The following is an 18,094-nucleotide window of genomic DNA, read 5'->3' on the forward strand; positions in this document are numbered from 1 at the left end:
AAGTGATTTGTGTTAGCAGTAACAGAACAATATTTTTGTTAGTAGATAGTTTTGTAATGGAAAAAATAAAAGGTATTTATAAGATGTGGGCTATAAACTGAAAGCAGTAGTACAAGCAGAAGAACATGGAAACAGAGCAGCTGAGTGGCATTTTGGCCCTCCAACAACAGAAAAAAACCATTCACGGTTGGTGGGATGGTTAAACTGGGGGAAAAAAAAAAAAAAAATACACTGAAAAAAAAATGGAAAAGTAAATGGGCAAATAGAGAACTGAATGCAAAATGGGCAAAACTAGAAGATGGCATAATGAAATGGATTCAAGGACACAGCATTAGAATTAATACAAAAATGATTCAAATACATGCCTGTAAGCTAGCGCTACAGTTGAACTTAACAGACTTTAAGTGTGGATCTGATTGATACTATAGGTTTATGGAGCATCATGGACTTAGCGTGCGAACTAAAACCATAATATTTCAGAAAATATTATCTTTTCATCATTTTATTATTCAACATAGAAAGAAAACTAGTATGAAACTAAGCCAAAAAGTGAATATGGACAAAACTCCTCTGACATTTTATGTGCAGAGTAACAGAACTGTTGCGATGAAGGTGCTAAGAAAACTGTCACTGTAAAAAAGGGGCTGTGAAAAAAATGCACAACACTGTTGTCTTTTCATGTTGATACTAAATTTAATCCAATGATCACTTTCAAGCACAAAACAATGGCTAAATCTTCTGAAATACTGCCAGGTGGTGCTGTTCGCATACGTGACCAGGGGTGGATGGATGAGATTGGTATGAAATTACGGATTAACAGAGTGTTGGGGAAAAGGAAAGGTACTTTATTGAAGAAGAGTTGAGTTCTTGTGCTAGATCAGTTTGGCAGTCATTTGAACAATTTTGTGAAAGTGAAATTGAGACAGGGAAATACAGAGCTTGCTGTTATTGAAGGACTTACTTCACAATTGCAGCCTCTCGATGTCTCGATAAATAAACCATTTAAAGTGCATATAAGAGAGGAATGGAACAAATGGATTGATGAAACCTAACATGAATTCATGCTGAACTGCAATTGAAAATGACCTACAGTCAAACAAATGTGTCAGTGGATAAAACAGTCGTGGTCTAGAGCGAGAGAAGACATTATTGTTAAATCCTTTAAGAAGTGTGACCTAAGCAATGCTCTCATGCACTGGAGACCACCTTATACAGGGTGTTACAAAAAGGTACGGCCAAACTTTCAGGAAACATTCCTCACACACAAATAAAGAAAAGATGTTATGTGGACATGTGTCAGGAAACGCTTAATTTCCATGTTAGACCTCATTTTAGTTTCGTCAGTATGTACTGTACTTCCTCGATTCACCGCCAGTTGGTCCAATTGAAGGAAGGTAATGTTGACTTCGGTGCTTGTGTTGACATGCGACTCATTGCTCTACAGTACTAGCATCAAGCACATCAGTACGTAGCATCAACAGGTTAGTGTTCATCACGAATGTGGTTTTGCAGTCAGTGCAATGTTTACAAAAGCGGAGTTGGCAGATGCCCATTTGATGTATGGATTAGCACGGGGCAATAGCCGTGGTGCGGTACGTTTGTAACGAGACAGATTTCCAGAACGAAGGTGTCCCGACAGGAAGACGTTTGAAGCAATTGATCGGCGTCTTAGGGAGCACGGAACATTCCAGCCTATGACTCGCGACTGGGGAAGACCTAGAATGACGAGGACACCTGCAATGGAAGAGGCAATTCTTCGTGCAGTTGACGATAACCCTAATGTCAGTGTCAGAGAAGTTGCTGGTGTACAAGGTAACATTCACCACGTCACTGTATGGAGAGTGCTACGGGAGAACCAGTACCATGTACAGCGTGTGCAGGCACTATCAGCAGCTGATTGGCCTACATGGGTACACTTCTGCGAATGGTTCATCCAACAATGTGTCAATCCTCATTTCAGTGCAAATGTTCTCTTTACGAATGAGGTTTCATTCCAACGTGATCAAATTGTAAATTTTCACAATCAACATGTGTGGGCTGACGAGAATCCGCACGCAATTGTGCAATCACGTCATCAACACAGATTTTCTGTGAACGTTTGGGCAGGCATTGTTGGTGATGTCTTGATTGGGCCCTATGTTCTTCCACCTATGCTCAATGGAGCACGTTATCATGATTTCATACGGTATACTCTACCTGTGCTTCTAGAACATGTGCCTTTACAAGTACAACACAACATGTGGTTCATGCACGATGGAGCTCCTGCACATTTCAGTCGAAGTGTTCGTACACGTCTCAACAACAGATTCGGTGACCGATGGATTGGTAGAGGTGGACCAGTTCCATGGCCTTCACACTCTCCTGACCTCAGCCCTCTTGACTTTCATTTATGGGGGCATTTGAAAGCTCTTGTCTAAGCAACCCCGGTACCAAATGTAGAGACTCTTCGTGCTCGTATTGTGGACGGCTGTGATACAATACGCCATTCTCCAGGGCTGCATCAGCGCATCAGGGATTCCATGTGATGGAGGGTGGATGCATGTATCCTCGCTAACGGAGGACATTTTGAACATTTCCTGTAACAAAGTGTTTGAAGTCACGCTGGTACGTTCTGTTGCTGTGTGTTTCCATTCCATGATTAATGTGATTTGAAGAGAAGTACTAAAATGAGCTCCAACATGGAAAGTAAGCGTTTCCGGACACATGTCCACATAACATATTTTCTTTCTTTGTGCGTGAGGAATGTTTCCTGAAAGTTTGGCCGTACCTTTTTGTAACACCCTGTATATGAAGAGTACAACAATGATGATGAAGAGGAAGAAGGAGAAGGAAGTCCATATGACGATTTTTAGGGATTTTAAAGGTCAGTACAATTTTATAAAATAACAATTTTTTTTGTCTGGCCTTACAATCTAATAATAAAAATGATATTAAAAAAAAAAATTCTTAAAATTTAAGGTTCATCTTATAGTCCATAGCGTCTTATAGTCTGTAAAATACTGTCAATTTCCCAACTATCCAACCAACACATAAACAGGTTTACCCTTTTACTCTCAATAATTTCATGTCCACTAATTTTGCTTACTTTCCTACTATAAATCAAAATGTAATAAAAAATTTAAATTATTGTTCCTCCACACACGTGGAGCACAGTACCTCAGTCAGTCGGTGCCTAATAGCTCAATAATGAGCGTCTAGCAGTTGCTAGCTGGTGGCACTCAGTCCTTAGTTCATCTTCACAAGGATAACAGCATGCAGCCACTATGTCAATCAGTCCATGGTTTGTCATTCATTTCACTAACATCTCTTTGACGTTATTACAGCCAGTCATATGATTAAAGCCAAAGTGTGTAATTATGCTGAAATTCACTCTGTGGTTAATTATCAATTAGCAATCATCATATAAATTATTTGTGTGAATGTGCATTAAGTTGAGCGGCTATGTTATCAGATTTAAAGACAAAATTGTTCAGTAAACATTGCCATTCTTAAGGCATAAAGTGTAGATACTGGCAGTTGTTGTTATTGTTGTTGTTGTTGTTGTTGTGGTCTTCAGTCCAGAGACTGGTTTGATGCATCTCTCCATGTTACTCTATGCTGTGCAAGCTGCTTCATCTCTGAGTAACTATTGCAACCTGCATCCTTCTGAATCTGTTTAGTGCATTCATGCCTTGGTCTTCGCCGGCCAGTGTGGCCAAGCAGTTCTAGGCGCTTCAGTCTGGAACTGCTCGACTGCTACAGTCGCAGGTTCGAATCCTGCCTCGGGCATGGATGTGTGTGATGTCCTTAGGTTAGTTAGGTTTAAGTAGTTCTAAGTTCTAGGGGACTGATGACCTCAGATGTTAAGTCCCATAGTGCTCAGAGCCATGCCTTGGTCTCCTCTACAAGTTTTGCCCTCCACACTTCCCCCAATACTAAATTGATGATCCTTTGATGCCTCAGAATGTGTCCTATCAACTGATCCCTTCTTCTTGCAAGTTGTGCCACAAATTCCTCTTCTCCCCAATGCCTTTCAGTATTTACTCATTAGTTGCATGATCTACCATTCTAATCTTCAGCGTTCTTCTGTAGCACCACTTTTTGAAAGCATTTGTTTGCGTCTTGTCTAAACTATTTATCGTATGTGCTTCACTTCCATACATAGCTACACCCCATACAAATACTTTCAGAAAGACTTCCTGACACTTAAATGTATACTCAATGTTAAAAAACGTCTCATCTTTAGAAACACTTTCCTTGCCATTGCCAGTCTACATTTTATATCCTCTTTACTTCGACCATCATCAGTTATTTTGCTCCCCGTCTAATACTAATTCCCTCAGCATCACCTGATTTAATTCGACTACATTCCATTATCCTCGTTTTGCTTTTGTTGATGTTCATCTTATATCCTCCTTTCACGACACTGTCCATTCCATTCAACTGCTCTTCCAGGTCCTTTGCTGTCTCTGACAGAATTACAATGTCATCAGCAAACATCAAAGATTTTATTTCTTCTCCATGGATTTTAATTCCTATTCCAAATTTTTCTTTTGTTTACTGTACTACTTGCTCAATATACAGATTGAATAACATTGGAGAAAGGCTACAACCTTGTCTCACTCCCTTCTCAACCAAAGTTTTCCTTTCGTGCCCCTCGCCTCTTATAACTGCCATCTGATTTCTGTACAAATTGTAAATAGTCTTTCGCTCCCTGTATTTGATCCCTGCCATCTTTGGAATTTGAAAGAGTATTCCAGTCAACATTGTCAAAAGCTTTCTCCAAGTCTTTCCTTAATCTATCTTCTAAGATAAGTTGTAGAGTCAGTACTGCCTCACATGTTCCAACATTTCTAAAGAATCCAAACTGATCTTCCACATATCATACTGGCCTATGATACGAGAATTATAAAGGAACTGTTCAAAAAATTCTGGAACTTCCTCCATAAAATTTTTCTGTGGTTACCTTTTACTTATTGTGCATGGTCTCCTTCCAAATAATCTCCCACACAACTGATACACTGCTCCCAAGAGCATTTCCACTTCCGGAAGCAGTCTTGATACACCTCTTGCTGCACTGTGCGAAGCACGATCTTAAAATTTACTTTTATCTCATCTATTGCTGCAAATCTTCATCCTTTCAACAGGGTTTTTCATTTTGGAAATAAAGTAAAGTCCAAAAGGGCCAGGTCTGGAGAGTATGGATGATGAGGTAGCACAGTGATTTTGTTTTTTGTGCAACAGTCACACTCCAACAGGGATGAATGTGTGGGTGTGTTCTTGTGATACAGGAGCCATGAATTGTCTCGCCACACTTCAGGCCGTTTCCTTCCCACATTTTCTCTCAAGCGTTGCAATAATTCCTGATTGTAGCATCGATTAACAGTTTGTCCCTGTGGCACAAATTCATGATAAACTAATCCTCCAAAGTCAAAGAAAAGTATCAGCATGGCTTTGACATTTGACCTGACATGGTGAGCTTTTTTTGGTGTTGTAGAACTTTTCCCGACCCACTGTGAAGATTGAAATTTGTGACCAACATCATAAACATAGACCCATATCTCATCACCAGCTATGATTCTCTTAAGAAATATCGTGTTCTCATTTGTGAGATCCAAAAGCTCTACACAGATTCTGGTCTCTGCTCATGACCCGCAGGACTAACTTGGCAGCAACAAGATAGATTCCAAGATGCTGTATCAGGATTTCATGACATGATCTAATTGAAATGTTACATTCTTCTGCACTCTCTGGACAGTCATTCTTTGATTGGCACACACAGTTTCATTGACATTCCCGAGACGAGCATCGTCAGTAGAAAGGGTATCCTGAACGAGCGTCGTCTGTGACTTCTGTCCAGCCATTTTTAAACAGTGTGAACCATTTGTAACACCGAGTGCAGCTTAAGCACCAACAACTGTAGGCTTCCCGCATCATTTGGTGTGTCTCTGTAAAGATTTTCTTGAGTTTCAAGCAAAATTTAATGCAGACGTGTTATTCCTCTAACTCTGCCATCTCGAAATTCACAAACTATGCAAAACAAAGTTCTACTCAAAAAAGCACTGAACAATAACTAAAAGACACACAACACTGAAACTTCCGACAGTTACACATTAAACACAGTCGTGTGCACTTTGAATGTTTCAGAATTTTTTGAATAGACCTCATTTACATCCACACATAGAAGTAGATCAGCATTATCTAGTTTTGGGTATCATTAAATGTGAAAAGATTTTAAGATAACCTCTACAGTATTATGTTCAACACTTAATTATCAGATTACTAAACCAAATAATTACAGGAAGAATGAAAGCAACAAGAGCAGCAGCTGAGTGCTGTAAAAACAGGTCAGTAATCTTACAACTGACAAGACATTCAGCAATTATTGCATTGCCCTTTTGTGTCCCTTTTGGCAGAGGAAATCAAGTTTATATATCTTTGATACAGGAACACTGGCCTCAACAAATTGCACTGACCCCTGATTCTTTTCTGGCATAGAATAATGAATTCTAGACTCATCCACAACACCAGATCAGTAAAGCCAATCAGTTTGACTAGATACTCCTTGGCATGCTGTATACAAGGCAGTAGAGATGTCCCTGCTCAGGGTCGTCTGTCACATGCTTAAACAGTAATCCTCCTGGCTTTATCTACTGTGTAAGAAGTGTTCCTATGATGATACACTGAAAGTTTCAAATGGTCTCAAGCACGCTCAGTTGGGCTCATGTCAGCAGATACTGCACGCTATTCTGTTCTGTTGATTCGTGGAAGATGGTGTTTACAAGATGGGTCTGATGTAGTTTTGTACTGTCATCTTGAGAGACTAACCCGTTGCTGAAATGTTGACAGTGCGGCAGGGTAATAGGTTAACAATCCAGTCACTGATAGTGATGTAGAGGTGTGCAACATCTCACTACACAGCTCCTGAGATGTGTCTTGTAGCCGCCACCCTGTTCTGACAGTCATCAGTCATGTCATCAAACAAATCCTAGACTCACCAGTGAAGAGAACCTAATGCCAGTGATGCAGGTTCCATACCAGTAGTTCCCCTGCCCATCTTTTAGTATGCCACATTGCTGGGGGGCGGGGGTAGCTGCTGGTCATAACGATCAGCTAGAGGCAAAATCAATCATGAAAACATAGTTGCATGCTACCTGGATTGACGCTGCCCTCACATTTCCTCCACAAAGGCAGCATGCGATTCTGTAGCATTCTCCTTAGTGTTTGTCTGACCTGTAATTTGTAAGTAGCACTCATCTGCCGGGGTTGTCGACCATGGGTGAGCACTGAGACACAGATCTTCAATGTTTTGTATCTTATGATAATAAATATATGTCCCAGTGACACAGATATGGTGTACACCAATTCGGCAGACAACTTCCCATGTCAACAATCATTCTCAGCAGAAAGTGACAAAACATGCACGGTATTAGCTTGAAATGACCATTTGAAGCTTCTGGACTGACTGAAAGGTGTATACAAGCTGCACTGTACTGTTCACAACTAGAAAAAAGTGCATGCTACTAAACTACCCTGACAATACAGGTTTACTTTTGCCTCCACTGCATGTGGTTGTACTTAGTGATTTATTGCGATCAAAACAGATTTGGGAAAGATACTCTGATACGAGAAACACAAACTTTGGAAAGTCAACTTGAACACTCAAATTACTGATGAAAGTGTTCTTTACCACCCTCATAACTTGCATTGTTTATACTTCTTTTGCCCTTCTTTTCTTATACTTCTTCTAAACCTCTTTCTCAATTCTGTTTTCACCATATTCCATTTCTATGCCAGCCTGAGAAACTAGTGATTTTTGTTGTTGAAATGATTCCACCAACAAAGTGGATTTCCACAGTACTGTATTCCATAAATATAGATTTATTCTCCAGCATACTGATGTCATGACCACGCATCATGTTCCTGACATCACTATTGCCATATGGAGCACAGATTTCCAGAGAATGTTCATTTTTCCATATTATCTGCCCAGACTGCTGTGCGCAGTAAAGTGCTGCTTCCAGGATGGGGAGGAGTGCTGGCCTTGTATCAAGGGAAGGAAGGAAGGAAGGAAGATTAGGATTTAACGTCCCATCAACAATGAGGTCATTAGAGATGGAGCACAAGCTCAGACTGTTTTGTTAAGGATCAAAAAGGAAATCGGCCAGGCCCTTTCAAAGGAACCATCCTGGCATTTGCCTGCAGTGATTTAGAGAAATCATGGGAAACCTAAATCTAGAAGGCCAGAGGTGGATTAGAACAAACATCCTCCTGAATGTGAGTCCAGTACGCTAACTACTGTACCACCTGGGTCAAATCTGCTCGCTGGTTTAATGTCTGAGGTTGGTAAGCTGGAGAGCCTCATTGTGGTTTTTAGGTGGTTTCCCACATTCCGCTAGGTCAGGCATGGGCAATTGTTTCGGCTCGAGGGCCACTTTATGAAAGCAGAAGTTAGCGGAGAACCACATCTTTTAAAACGATTGCATGTGTCAGCTAACTTTGCACTTCAGAAAAGGTATAAATTCTTACATAAAAATTATGACTGTCTTGGAGTGCTGTATAAAAACCATGCGGCCCGCAACTTGCCCACATTGGCACTTGGTGCATAATGGGTTGGTACCAATGTTCCCCCTCAATTACACAATTCACAAATGCTTAGAAAACTTTTGCTCACTTCCACATGAGTGACCCAACAAGCAGACAAGTTGGGATGCACACAGTCTGTCCCAGGAGGTATCGGAGTAGTGATAGGAAGGGCATCCAGCCACCCCTTAAGTTAAACACACGAAATGCATTAATATCCTTGCTAACCCTGTGCAGATGCAGGACAAAGGCACACGAAAAGAAGTAATTCATTTTTTTCATATTCCCCTGACTTAACATCCATGTGTTGTTTTTCATTTGGACCAAACAGAGAAATAGAATCCTCACTTTTTTTCTTAAATTTGAAACAGATAATGTCTAGTTGACTCTGAAGGTTTGAATGCCCTGACAGAGATCTTTGCAGCAAAGGAAGTATGCTTGTAAGTTGGCGTCATCTGTTTTGAAATGATTCAATAAACCGAAGTACAAATGTATATTATTGTATTTTTTAATATTCTAGTAATTAGAATTTAAAATTTGGAGGTACTAAGAAAATGAAATCAGCATATAGTGGTTAGTGAATTGATGTGAAGTTGAAGTGTCAGAATACAAAACTGAAAACAGTGCCTAAAAGATAAATTATTTCTTTCAAGCAATTCACAACAGAATGTGTTTCTGTTTTCATAAATATCTTTGCAAAATGCATGTCATGTAAACTATATTTCGTTTTCACAGAAATCATGTTAGTGGGAAATAAAAAAGTGCTTCAAAGAAAACTGTGTTTCATTTATTAAACTCATAGCTAGTGAAATGTGAGCAATAAAATCCCCCCATGGAGAGACTGATGTGGTAACAAAGGGAAACAGAAAAATAAAAGACAACAAATGCTGTCAACAAAAAAGCTTTCAATTCACATAAAGCTGAAGAAGACACAGAAATGTTAAATTATTGTGATTTTGGACATAAAAATGGAATAATTTCATAGCCCTGGCACAGCACTTGAAACAACAAAATTTAATCATTTATTAGTGCAACTAGAGACGTGATTTGTCAAAAACAGCTCAGATTTGTTTGTCAGTTCAAAGAATAATAAATATTCATTAGCTAAAGCAAGACTGTTAACATTGTTCAAAGAGAGTTAAGAGCATCAAATAAAAAGATTAGTTCATGAGCAGGTGTCAGTTGATCTAAAACAGTCATTTGTTCAAAATGAAAGGTTATGCAGGAAAAAACCATGAGTAAAGTGTTCCTTCAAACTTCATGTTAGATAAACTTCCTGACCACACTCCAAATAGTTTGACTATTTCTCAACGTCATGTTAGATAAACTTCCTTGCCATACTGCAAATAGTTTGACTATTTCTGAAGTAAGTCTCATGGCAGATGAAACAATGGAAATGTCCACATAATGAATTTTAGTCAACTTCAACACAGAAATTGACACTGTATGTAAATCGTACATTCTGGTCACATAAATTATGTGCACAAAACTGACAAACTAGAAAGTCAGCTCAGAGAAAATGGGAATATGACAACATTCTTATAGAATGTTGAAGGATTAAAATGCCACATATATTACAAAAGGCACATTAGGTGCCAAATTTCTTTGTCATCCTTGACTTCTGTTTGATCTCAAGAACAAACCAATTGATAACAACTCTTGGCTCAAATTTAAAGGGGACTTAGCATGTACTGAAGCAACTGAAACAGTTAATTTCTATCACACCTACTGCAAATTTTCTGAAATTTTCGTAGTTAATAAAACTCCAATAAAATGTTAAAAGAAGGAAAGCATCTAACGTCTCTCCAGTCTACTGTGTGCCTCATAGACTAGACCTACACAAGCTGCAAATTGCGTAGCAAGAATTCCAGTGCATGTTAAACCACAACATTATTCAGCCATCTAAATAGCAGTGGGCTAATCCTCTACTTATGATTATAAAACCAGATGTCAATTGTGTTTGAACAAATTACTGCCTACTACATGCTGCACCCTCTAAGACTGCTAACCAGTTCCATGATAATGTTAACATGGGAATTTAAAATCTATGCCTCACACATTCAAGGATATTTTGCATTGCTATAGTGTGAGTATGAAAGCTATGGGTTTTGTACTCCATTTAATATCTTGTACCTGCTCTTTTTTAAATTATTTTATTTTTCTATACTTTCTATATTTTTGAGAATAGGTCTGTTAAAAGCATAATATAAAATCATGCTTGTGGAAGAAGATAAGCATAAAATGGCAATACTGACTACATTGGCCCCTAAGAATTTCATACCACTTGGATTCAGGAATGTACTTATTACGTTTTTAAGGATTTATTATCGAAGTGCTCCAAGGCTACCTGTTTCATTTACATACATGACATTTTGATGGTATCTAGTTCAGAAGAACACTTGCAACATCTAGTCACATTTTTTGAATTTCTTGTTCAATAGATATTTCCACTCACTAGTCATTCATCCAATTTCAAATATCTACTTGAACAACACTTTCTGTCAACAAATATCATGTCCTATTAACCTTTGAATTCAAACAGAAAAACAAGAAGATTTCAGGGGAAGTACCCAAAGTAAATATTTCTACATCTGCAGTACTGTCGTATCAGCCATGTGGCTCCTCCATGATCAGTTTCATGACATGTATAGTAAGTCCTGCCAAGTTGTGGCCCTTGTGTAACTCTTGTACAAGAAAGAGGCCATATTTGTGTTCTTTGGACATCTAATGTAGTAAAACTTCCTCAACTAAAGATATTTCCTCGGTGTTAGTTGAAATTGTCGTCAGGAGCCAGTTTGGTACTCATTTTATGTTTTTGCCTTTCTCGTGAAGGGGAACTCACTTCAGGGTTCATGCATATACTATTGTCCAAGTTGGAGGTCATATGTCTTTGAAGACTTTTATACATTTGCTGTTAGCCTGAACTTCATGACATTTAACTCTAAAGCCCTCCTCTCTTGTAAAGAATTAATGTTTACTAATCTAGATCAGTGACAGAAATGATCACGATGTTCTATTTCCTTGCAGTCAAATCACATTTCCGGCAAGCAGTTTGAATATATTTGAGGCAAAACATTCTAACTAAGGGAAAATCATTTAAATACCCTGACACTATTAAGTGTGAAAGAGCAAAGCTTATAAAACATAGCAGCATTCTTTTAAGGTAATAATAGTGTATTGAACAACATGAAGATTTATAAATATTTAACTTGTTTCATTATAAATTTTATAGTTTACTGAATATAACACAACACACATCACAATTTAATAACAACTTTGAGGCATTCTGCAGCACAGTTATTTATTTTACTACACTTCAGAAGAGCAGCAATCGTACAGGAACTCATTATTTATATAACACTATCAGTCCGGTTTATTAAGTCAAACTGACATGAAATCTTGCATTCCTTTTTTTAAATAAACAATTTTAATATACTTTGTTATATACATGGATAGTACTCAAAACCTTTTTTTCTTTTACCCTCAAATGAAATCTTTTATCTACGAACTAAAAACAAAATGAAATATTTTTAAATGGATTCAGAATATCGTGTCAAGCAGGTACTTCTTTTGGCCATCAACAGACAAATAACCAAAACTAATAGTGAACCTGTTGACTGTGAAATACTATTACTTCTACTGTATTAAATTATTTGTAGTTACGACACAAAGAAGAGGAAACAAAAAAACTGTACATATGGATAATAGCACTTATAGTGACAGACCTTTGCTGTCATTAATTGCATTTTTCTATGTATGCAAGATATGATGCTCATTTATGTCCATTATCATTTTGCTAAGGCTACTTCTCTGTTACATATACACAAGGAGGAAATAACTTACCAGTAAGATGTGTGCATTGTTCGCATTAACTATTAATTTACTTGTTGCAATGACCAAAGCTTTCAGCAGTTTCATTACTGAGAATGATTTAGTATTATTCATTTTATTATAATCATCTAAAGATGTTGCACACTTCCATAATTCAGTCATTTTTATGATGAGTGGAATTTTGGAACTGTTGCTTATCCGGTCATCAAGAAGTTGCGGAGCAGCTGACAGCAAATACAGCTAAAAAGCAGAAGCATACAGTTTCAAAGGAAATGGATTTGATTGATTTTTTTTTTTTTTTTTACATTAACTCAAAGGACGGTAGGAAGGCTAACATTTAACATCCTATTACTAACTGGAATTTGGTGTATATAACATACACCAGTACATATTCAATAAGTGGTGCATCTAATGATCATGTCTGGCAGCTCCACTGATACACCGCCAATATGGCTGCACCTATAACACAGTTACCTGCAACAGTGAGACACGAGCCATCCACCTACGAAAGATCCATAGTTCAGGGAAGAAGAAGCAAGCTTAAAACTAATAAATTCTTTCTTATCTATATGCTAAAACAACAATAATTGTCACAGGACGTGGCTGAATGATACTATATATCACTCTGACATCAGTTAAAATCTATATCTACTAACTTAGGGAACAGTCTTGTTGCCTCAAACCATTTTAACATCTGTGCTGCACTCATTCACACAGCAGTATCCACATTATCAGCAAATAAAGTACATTCAACTAAATGTCATATATTATCAGTTATACATAACAAGCACAGCACTGTGCCTATGCACATCATACACAGTGAATTCACTTGGTAAGTGTATCTTGAAGACAGATTAAGGCAAGCCATAGAATAGTCCACATTCTCCCCCCCCCCCTCTTTAGACAAATCAGTGTCTCTCTTACACTCTGTTAATTTTCAAATGATACTGATCACTTATATCAGCCAGATTCAGTGACAAGTCCAACCCCTGAGAAGGAATGATATTTCATCCACACCAAGTGCCATTAGCTCTGTATTTGCTTTGACTGCAACTCTCTGTGTCATTCATTAGAAACTGAAGAGCATTTGTTCAAAAGTAGATAAATGCAAAAATGTAAATTTTTGAAGAAATGCATTTTCTAAACATACTGAAATACTAATTATACAAATAATATCATTTAACATTTATACTGTCTTTGTAGGCCTGATTCCGACTGTTTGTTTGACTTCTCTAAAATTTTCATTGTTTATATGAGAGTGGAGGGACAAAGTTTCCAGGTTTTTTTCAAAAGGCAATTAATGCAAAGATGGAAGTTAAAAGTTTTGTTAATATAGACATTTGAAGTGATTTTTTCTTGTATCTTTTTTACCTTTGACATTCGTTATACAGAAAGATACTTAATGGTTCGTTTTGCACTACAATGTAACACTTTAGTATCACACTTTTCCATAAATGGTTTATAAGCAGAAGTGCAAAAGAGAAACAAACTTCACTGAAATACAACACAAAATACTGGCTGCAAGAATACTAAACTGGAAATCTACTGATCACTTTCAACAATGGCCTTATAAAACTTTTATGCTACATTAAAATGCCTAATAAGTTTTAAGTTATCCTTTTTGTTTTCTTTGCTGACCATGTCCTCCTTTTCCAAGACTGATGATTTCCTCAAGTTCTAGTTGCAGTTTCTGGATTTCCAAACCTCAACCTCTACAATACTTCCATTGTTAAGAGGCCAATACTGACAATACCTTCTTCTTAGACTTTTCATAAGCCATCACTCACTGAACAGTTATTCTGAACAACATCTTAGGTCGGAGGCCTTTTAGTACACTGACTTGAGATTCTTTGTTTCCCAATCTTTATTGAGTATCTTAGTGATGCCATGTTGTTCCAGCACTTCATAGTATTCAGTTGGTGCAAGAATATCTGGTAGTCATTTTCCACTCTACCAAGCACACTTTCAGGAAGCATATAACTGTGGCTACAAATAGGCCAGTAATGTACCAATTCATGAATTTTTCTGCTTTGTTCCGTGAAGGCCACTAGCGTGCACATCATTAGTGCATTTTTATTTTGACTGGTACAGTGTTCAGAAAATAAATGAACTTCATTTGGGCCCTTATCTGGCTGGGATGCCTCAAGGTTGCTGAGAAGATCCAACAGAGCAGAGGCTGCTTGGCTGCATCCTTTCAATCCTTCTGTTTCAAGCCAAGTATAAAATGCAATCTTTCTCTTTCTCTGTGCTGGGGAATGAATCTTAATGCACAAACTGTGTACCCAAACCTGACTTGAACAGAATACTTCACCTACAGAGAACTCTGTTACTGGCTGGTTCTGTGGTATATTAAAACTACTTTAACCACATTAATGCATAGAATGTTTTTGCACAGAGTTTGTGAAACCTGTGGTTTATTATTAATTGATCCTTTGTTCCCAGATCTTGTTCTTTTTTTTTTAATTTCAGTATACCAATCTTGCATGTTGGGCATGTATATTTAAGGGAGTTTTAAATGACAAAACTGTACTTTGATAAAGACCCGATGCTTCCCTTCTTGAACAGAAATGTTTCCACATTTTGACTCTATTCAACTCGGATGGTAAACTTCCTCTTTTGGCCTTTTTCCTTGAATAGTGGTTCTCTCTACAGCTATATGTTTTGATATCATTCTTTACAGCTCATGTAACTTCCACATTTTTAATAGTGCTGCAGTCCCTCCCTCAGTAGCTTCCTGTTACATGAAATTTACAAGTCAAATTTGAGGGTCTGTCTTTGGACATCTCTGATGTTGCCTGAAATGTTGCGACAGACATGGTACTGCCTGGTCATATTTTTTTCCCTTTTGCTATACTTTATCGAAACAGTATTCTTGCTTTTTGCTTCTTTCTTGGTGTTCCTTTGTTTTGGTGATGTGATTACCACAGAATTTAGTAATAATTTATCCAGGTCAGTTTTGTTTAAGCTATTTACATGACAATAAAAACTGTCATATCATCATAACTGAGATCAGCTGCTCTGCATTATTTTCTTCCTAAGGCTTTCGGGTTCACTGGTATGCCTGGTGGCCGATCTGTTTCAACAGGTTTCTGCACGAAACTCTCTCACATCATCATCGACAATTATGTCCTACATTGTTATCCCCCCTTCAGGTTTCTCACAAGCAAAGCACAGTTTGCGTTTATCAACTTTTGCTTTAACTGGCTGAGAGCAAATACCAAGTTCTGCAAAAACTCAAAGTTTTCAAAACCTTATAACAACAGAAAGTACTAGATTTTGACCAAAGTGTTTCAATAAGTCATACATGGCAACAAGCTTGATCTGCAACCACAAAAATACAAACTTCAAAAAACTGAAGATTTATTGACTTTTTAATAAAAGACTCCACAACTGTGAAAGTCAGCTCTCCAGGTAATCATTCGACCATACAGAATCACAATCATTAAAATGAAATTATATTTAAAAGGTACATCTTTCTTGTGGGCACAATTATGAAATGTTATCTATTTCAGACTACTAGAGAAATTGCTTCCTAACACGTTCAACATGGAGTTCTATCCACAATATTCATATAAAAACATATGAGATTAGTATTGCATAAGCTTTCTTTGCTCACAGCTTCCGAAAGCAAATAGAAAGATGACTTTCCGATAACACAGAATGTAAGTAATTTTTTGGGTTTTCAAGATATAATTTGTTTTTACTTTAATCTTGAGTTGTTCCCAAAGCTTATGCTGGTACTGTTCAGTATCTTTTCTGTAAGAGACAATATTGTAGTAGCTTTAAAATTAACTAAATCTACTTAACAGCAATTTGAAAAGGATAGATTGCTACGCAGTACATAGAGAAGGTGTTTGGTGACAGACAGAGACAGACCACAAGCTATCAGCTGTCAGTCATGCCCCCCCCCCCCTCCCCACACACACACACACACACACACACACACACACACACACACACACACACACACACACACACACACACATTCACACAAGCGTAACTCATGCACTGATGCTGATTATTGTCTCTGGGCCCTCAAGTTCCAACTGCAACAGTGCTTGATGTGATTAACAATCATTGTTGGGGTTGATAGTGAGGGTGACAGAAAAGTTGTGGGATAGGGGTGGAATAGCAGGAAATGGGTAGGGGAAGATGCTAGTGCTGTTTCTGGATGTGTGAAAGAATGTGGTGGGGACACGATAATGGGCTGTTTGACACAGCATTGGGAAGCTATGCAGAGGGGGAGGGGGGGGATACGACAAAGGGGAGAGGAGAGGTGAGGAAGTAGTGAAGGTGAAGGGACTATGCATGTGCATTGGTGGTATAGAAGGTATATGTAGGAAGCAGGAAAGGGTCTAGGCAGGTGGAGGACATAGACTAGTGAAAGTTGAGGCCAGGGAAGTTACAAAAATGAAGGATATGTTGCAGGAAAAGTTCCCATCTGCGCAATTCAGAAAAGCTGGTATTTATGAGAAGAATACAGATGGCATAGGCTGTGCAGCAGTCATTCAAGCACATTGTGTTGTGTGCCAAGCTCAGCAGGTGGGTGGTCCTGCTGTCTCTTGGCCACAGTCTGACAGTGGCCATTCATATGAACAGACAGCTTGTTAGTGGATATGTCCACATAGAGTGAGGCTCAGTGGTTGCAGCAAAGTTGGTAGATCACAATTTTTTTAATTCGAGCACTTCATTCTTGGCCTTCCAGTCCTACTGTTTCCTCTTGGTTCTTGTACATGTTGTATGCTACCTTTCTTCACCTATAGCTTACCCCTATTTTTCTCAGTATTTCCAATATCTTGCACCATTTTCACTGCTAAATGCTTTTTTTAGCTCAACAAATCCTATGAATGTGCTTTGATTTTTTCTTCAGTCTTGCTTCCATTATCAGCTGCAATGTCAGAACTGCTCCTCTGTTGCCTTTATCTTTCCTAAAGACAAACTTACCATCACCTAACAGATTTTACAGTTTCTTTCCCATACTTCTTCATATTATTCTTGTTAGCAATTAGGAAGCATGAACTGCTTAGCTGATTGTGCGATAATTCTTGCAGTTGTCTGCTCTTTCAATCTTTTAAATTGTGTGGATGATGTTTTTCCAAAAGTCTGATGGTATATTGCGTTTCATACATTCTACACACCAACATGAAAAGTAATTTTCTTGAACTTTCCCCAATGATTTTAGAAATTTCAATCACAATGTTATCTATCCCTTCCGCCTTATTTGTCTTCCAAAGTTCATTTAAATTCTAATTCTAATACTGGTTCCCCTAGCTCTTCTGTACCACCACCTGTTTGTTCTACTATGTCATCAGACAAGACCTCCACTTCACAGAGGCCTTCACTGTACACGTTCCACCTACACGTTCCACCTATCTGCTCTCTCCTCTGCATTTAACAGCGGAATTCCCATTGCACTCTTAATCTTACTATCTTTGCTTTTAATTTCACTGAGGTGAAAGGTGTAGTCAGTCCTTCTGACAGTCAGTTCTTTTCAAGTTTTTTACATTTTTTATGCAGCCATTTTACCTTGACTTCCTTACAATTCCTGTTCATTTCATTCCTTAGTGAACTGTATTTCTCTATTCTTCAATTTTCCCGATCATTTTTGTACTTCCTTCTTTCAATGATCAGCTGAAGTATTTCTTGTATTACCCACGGTTCTTCACAATTACCTTCCTTGTTCTTATGTTTTTCTCTCCAA

The 18,094-nt window shown here is 38.1% G+C and overlaps 1 protein-coding gene across 2 annotated transcripts in view; it reads right to left on the reverse strand.

The window, feature by feature from the left end:
- The window catches only part of LOC126260176 (uncharacterized protein C1orf112-like), a 153,305-nt gene that overhangs the window by 9,511 nt on the left and 125,700 nt on the right, over positions 1-18,094 (reverse strand). Inside the window, exon 12 of one of the 2 annotated variants that reach the window (XM_049957437.1) lies at positions 12,406-12,633. The exons of the other annotated variant lie outside the window; for it this stretch is intronic. Within the exon in view, the coding sequence (XP_049813394.1) occupies positions 12,406-12,633 (228 nt within the window). The remainder of the gene's footprint in view (positions 1-12,405; positions 12,634-18,094) is intronic. 2 annotated transcript variants of the gene reach the window in all.

The sequence above is a fragment of the Schistocerca nitens genome, chromosome 5 (assembly GCF_023898315.1).
Source record: "Schistocerca nitens isolate TAMUIC-IGC-003100 chromosome 5, iqSchNite1.1, whole genome shotgun sequence".
NCBI classification, from domain to species: Eukaryota; Metazoa; Arthropoda; class Insecta; order Orthoptera; family Acrididae; genus Schistocerca; species Schistocerca nitens.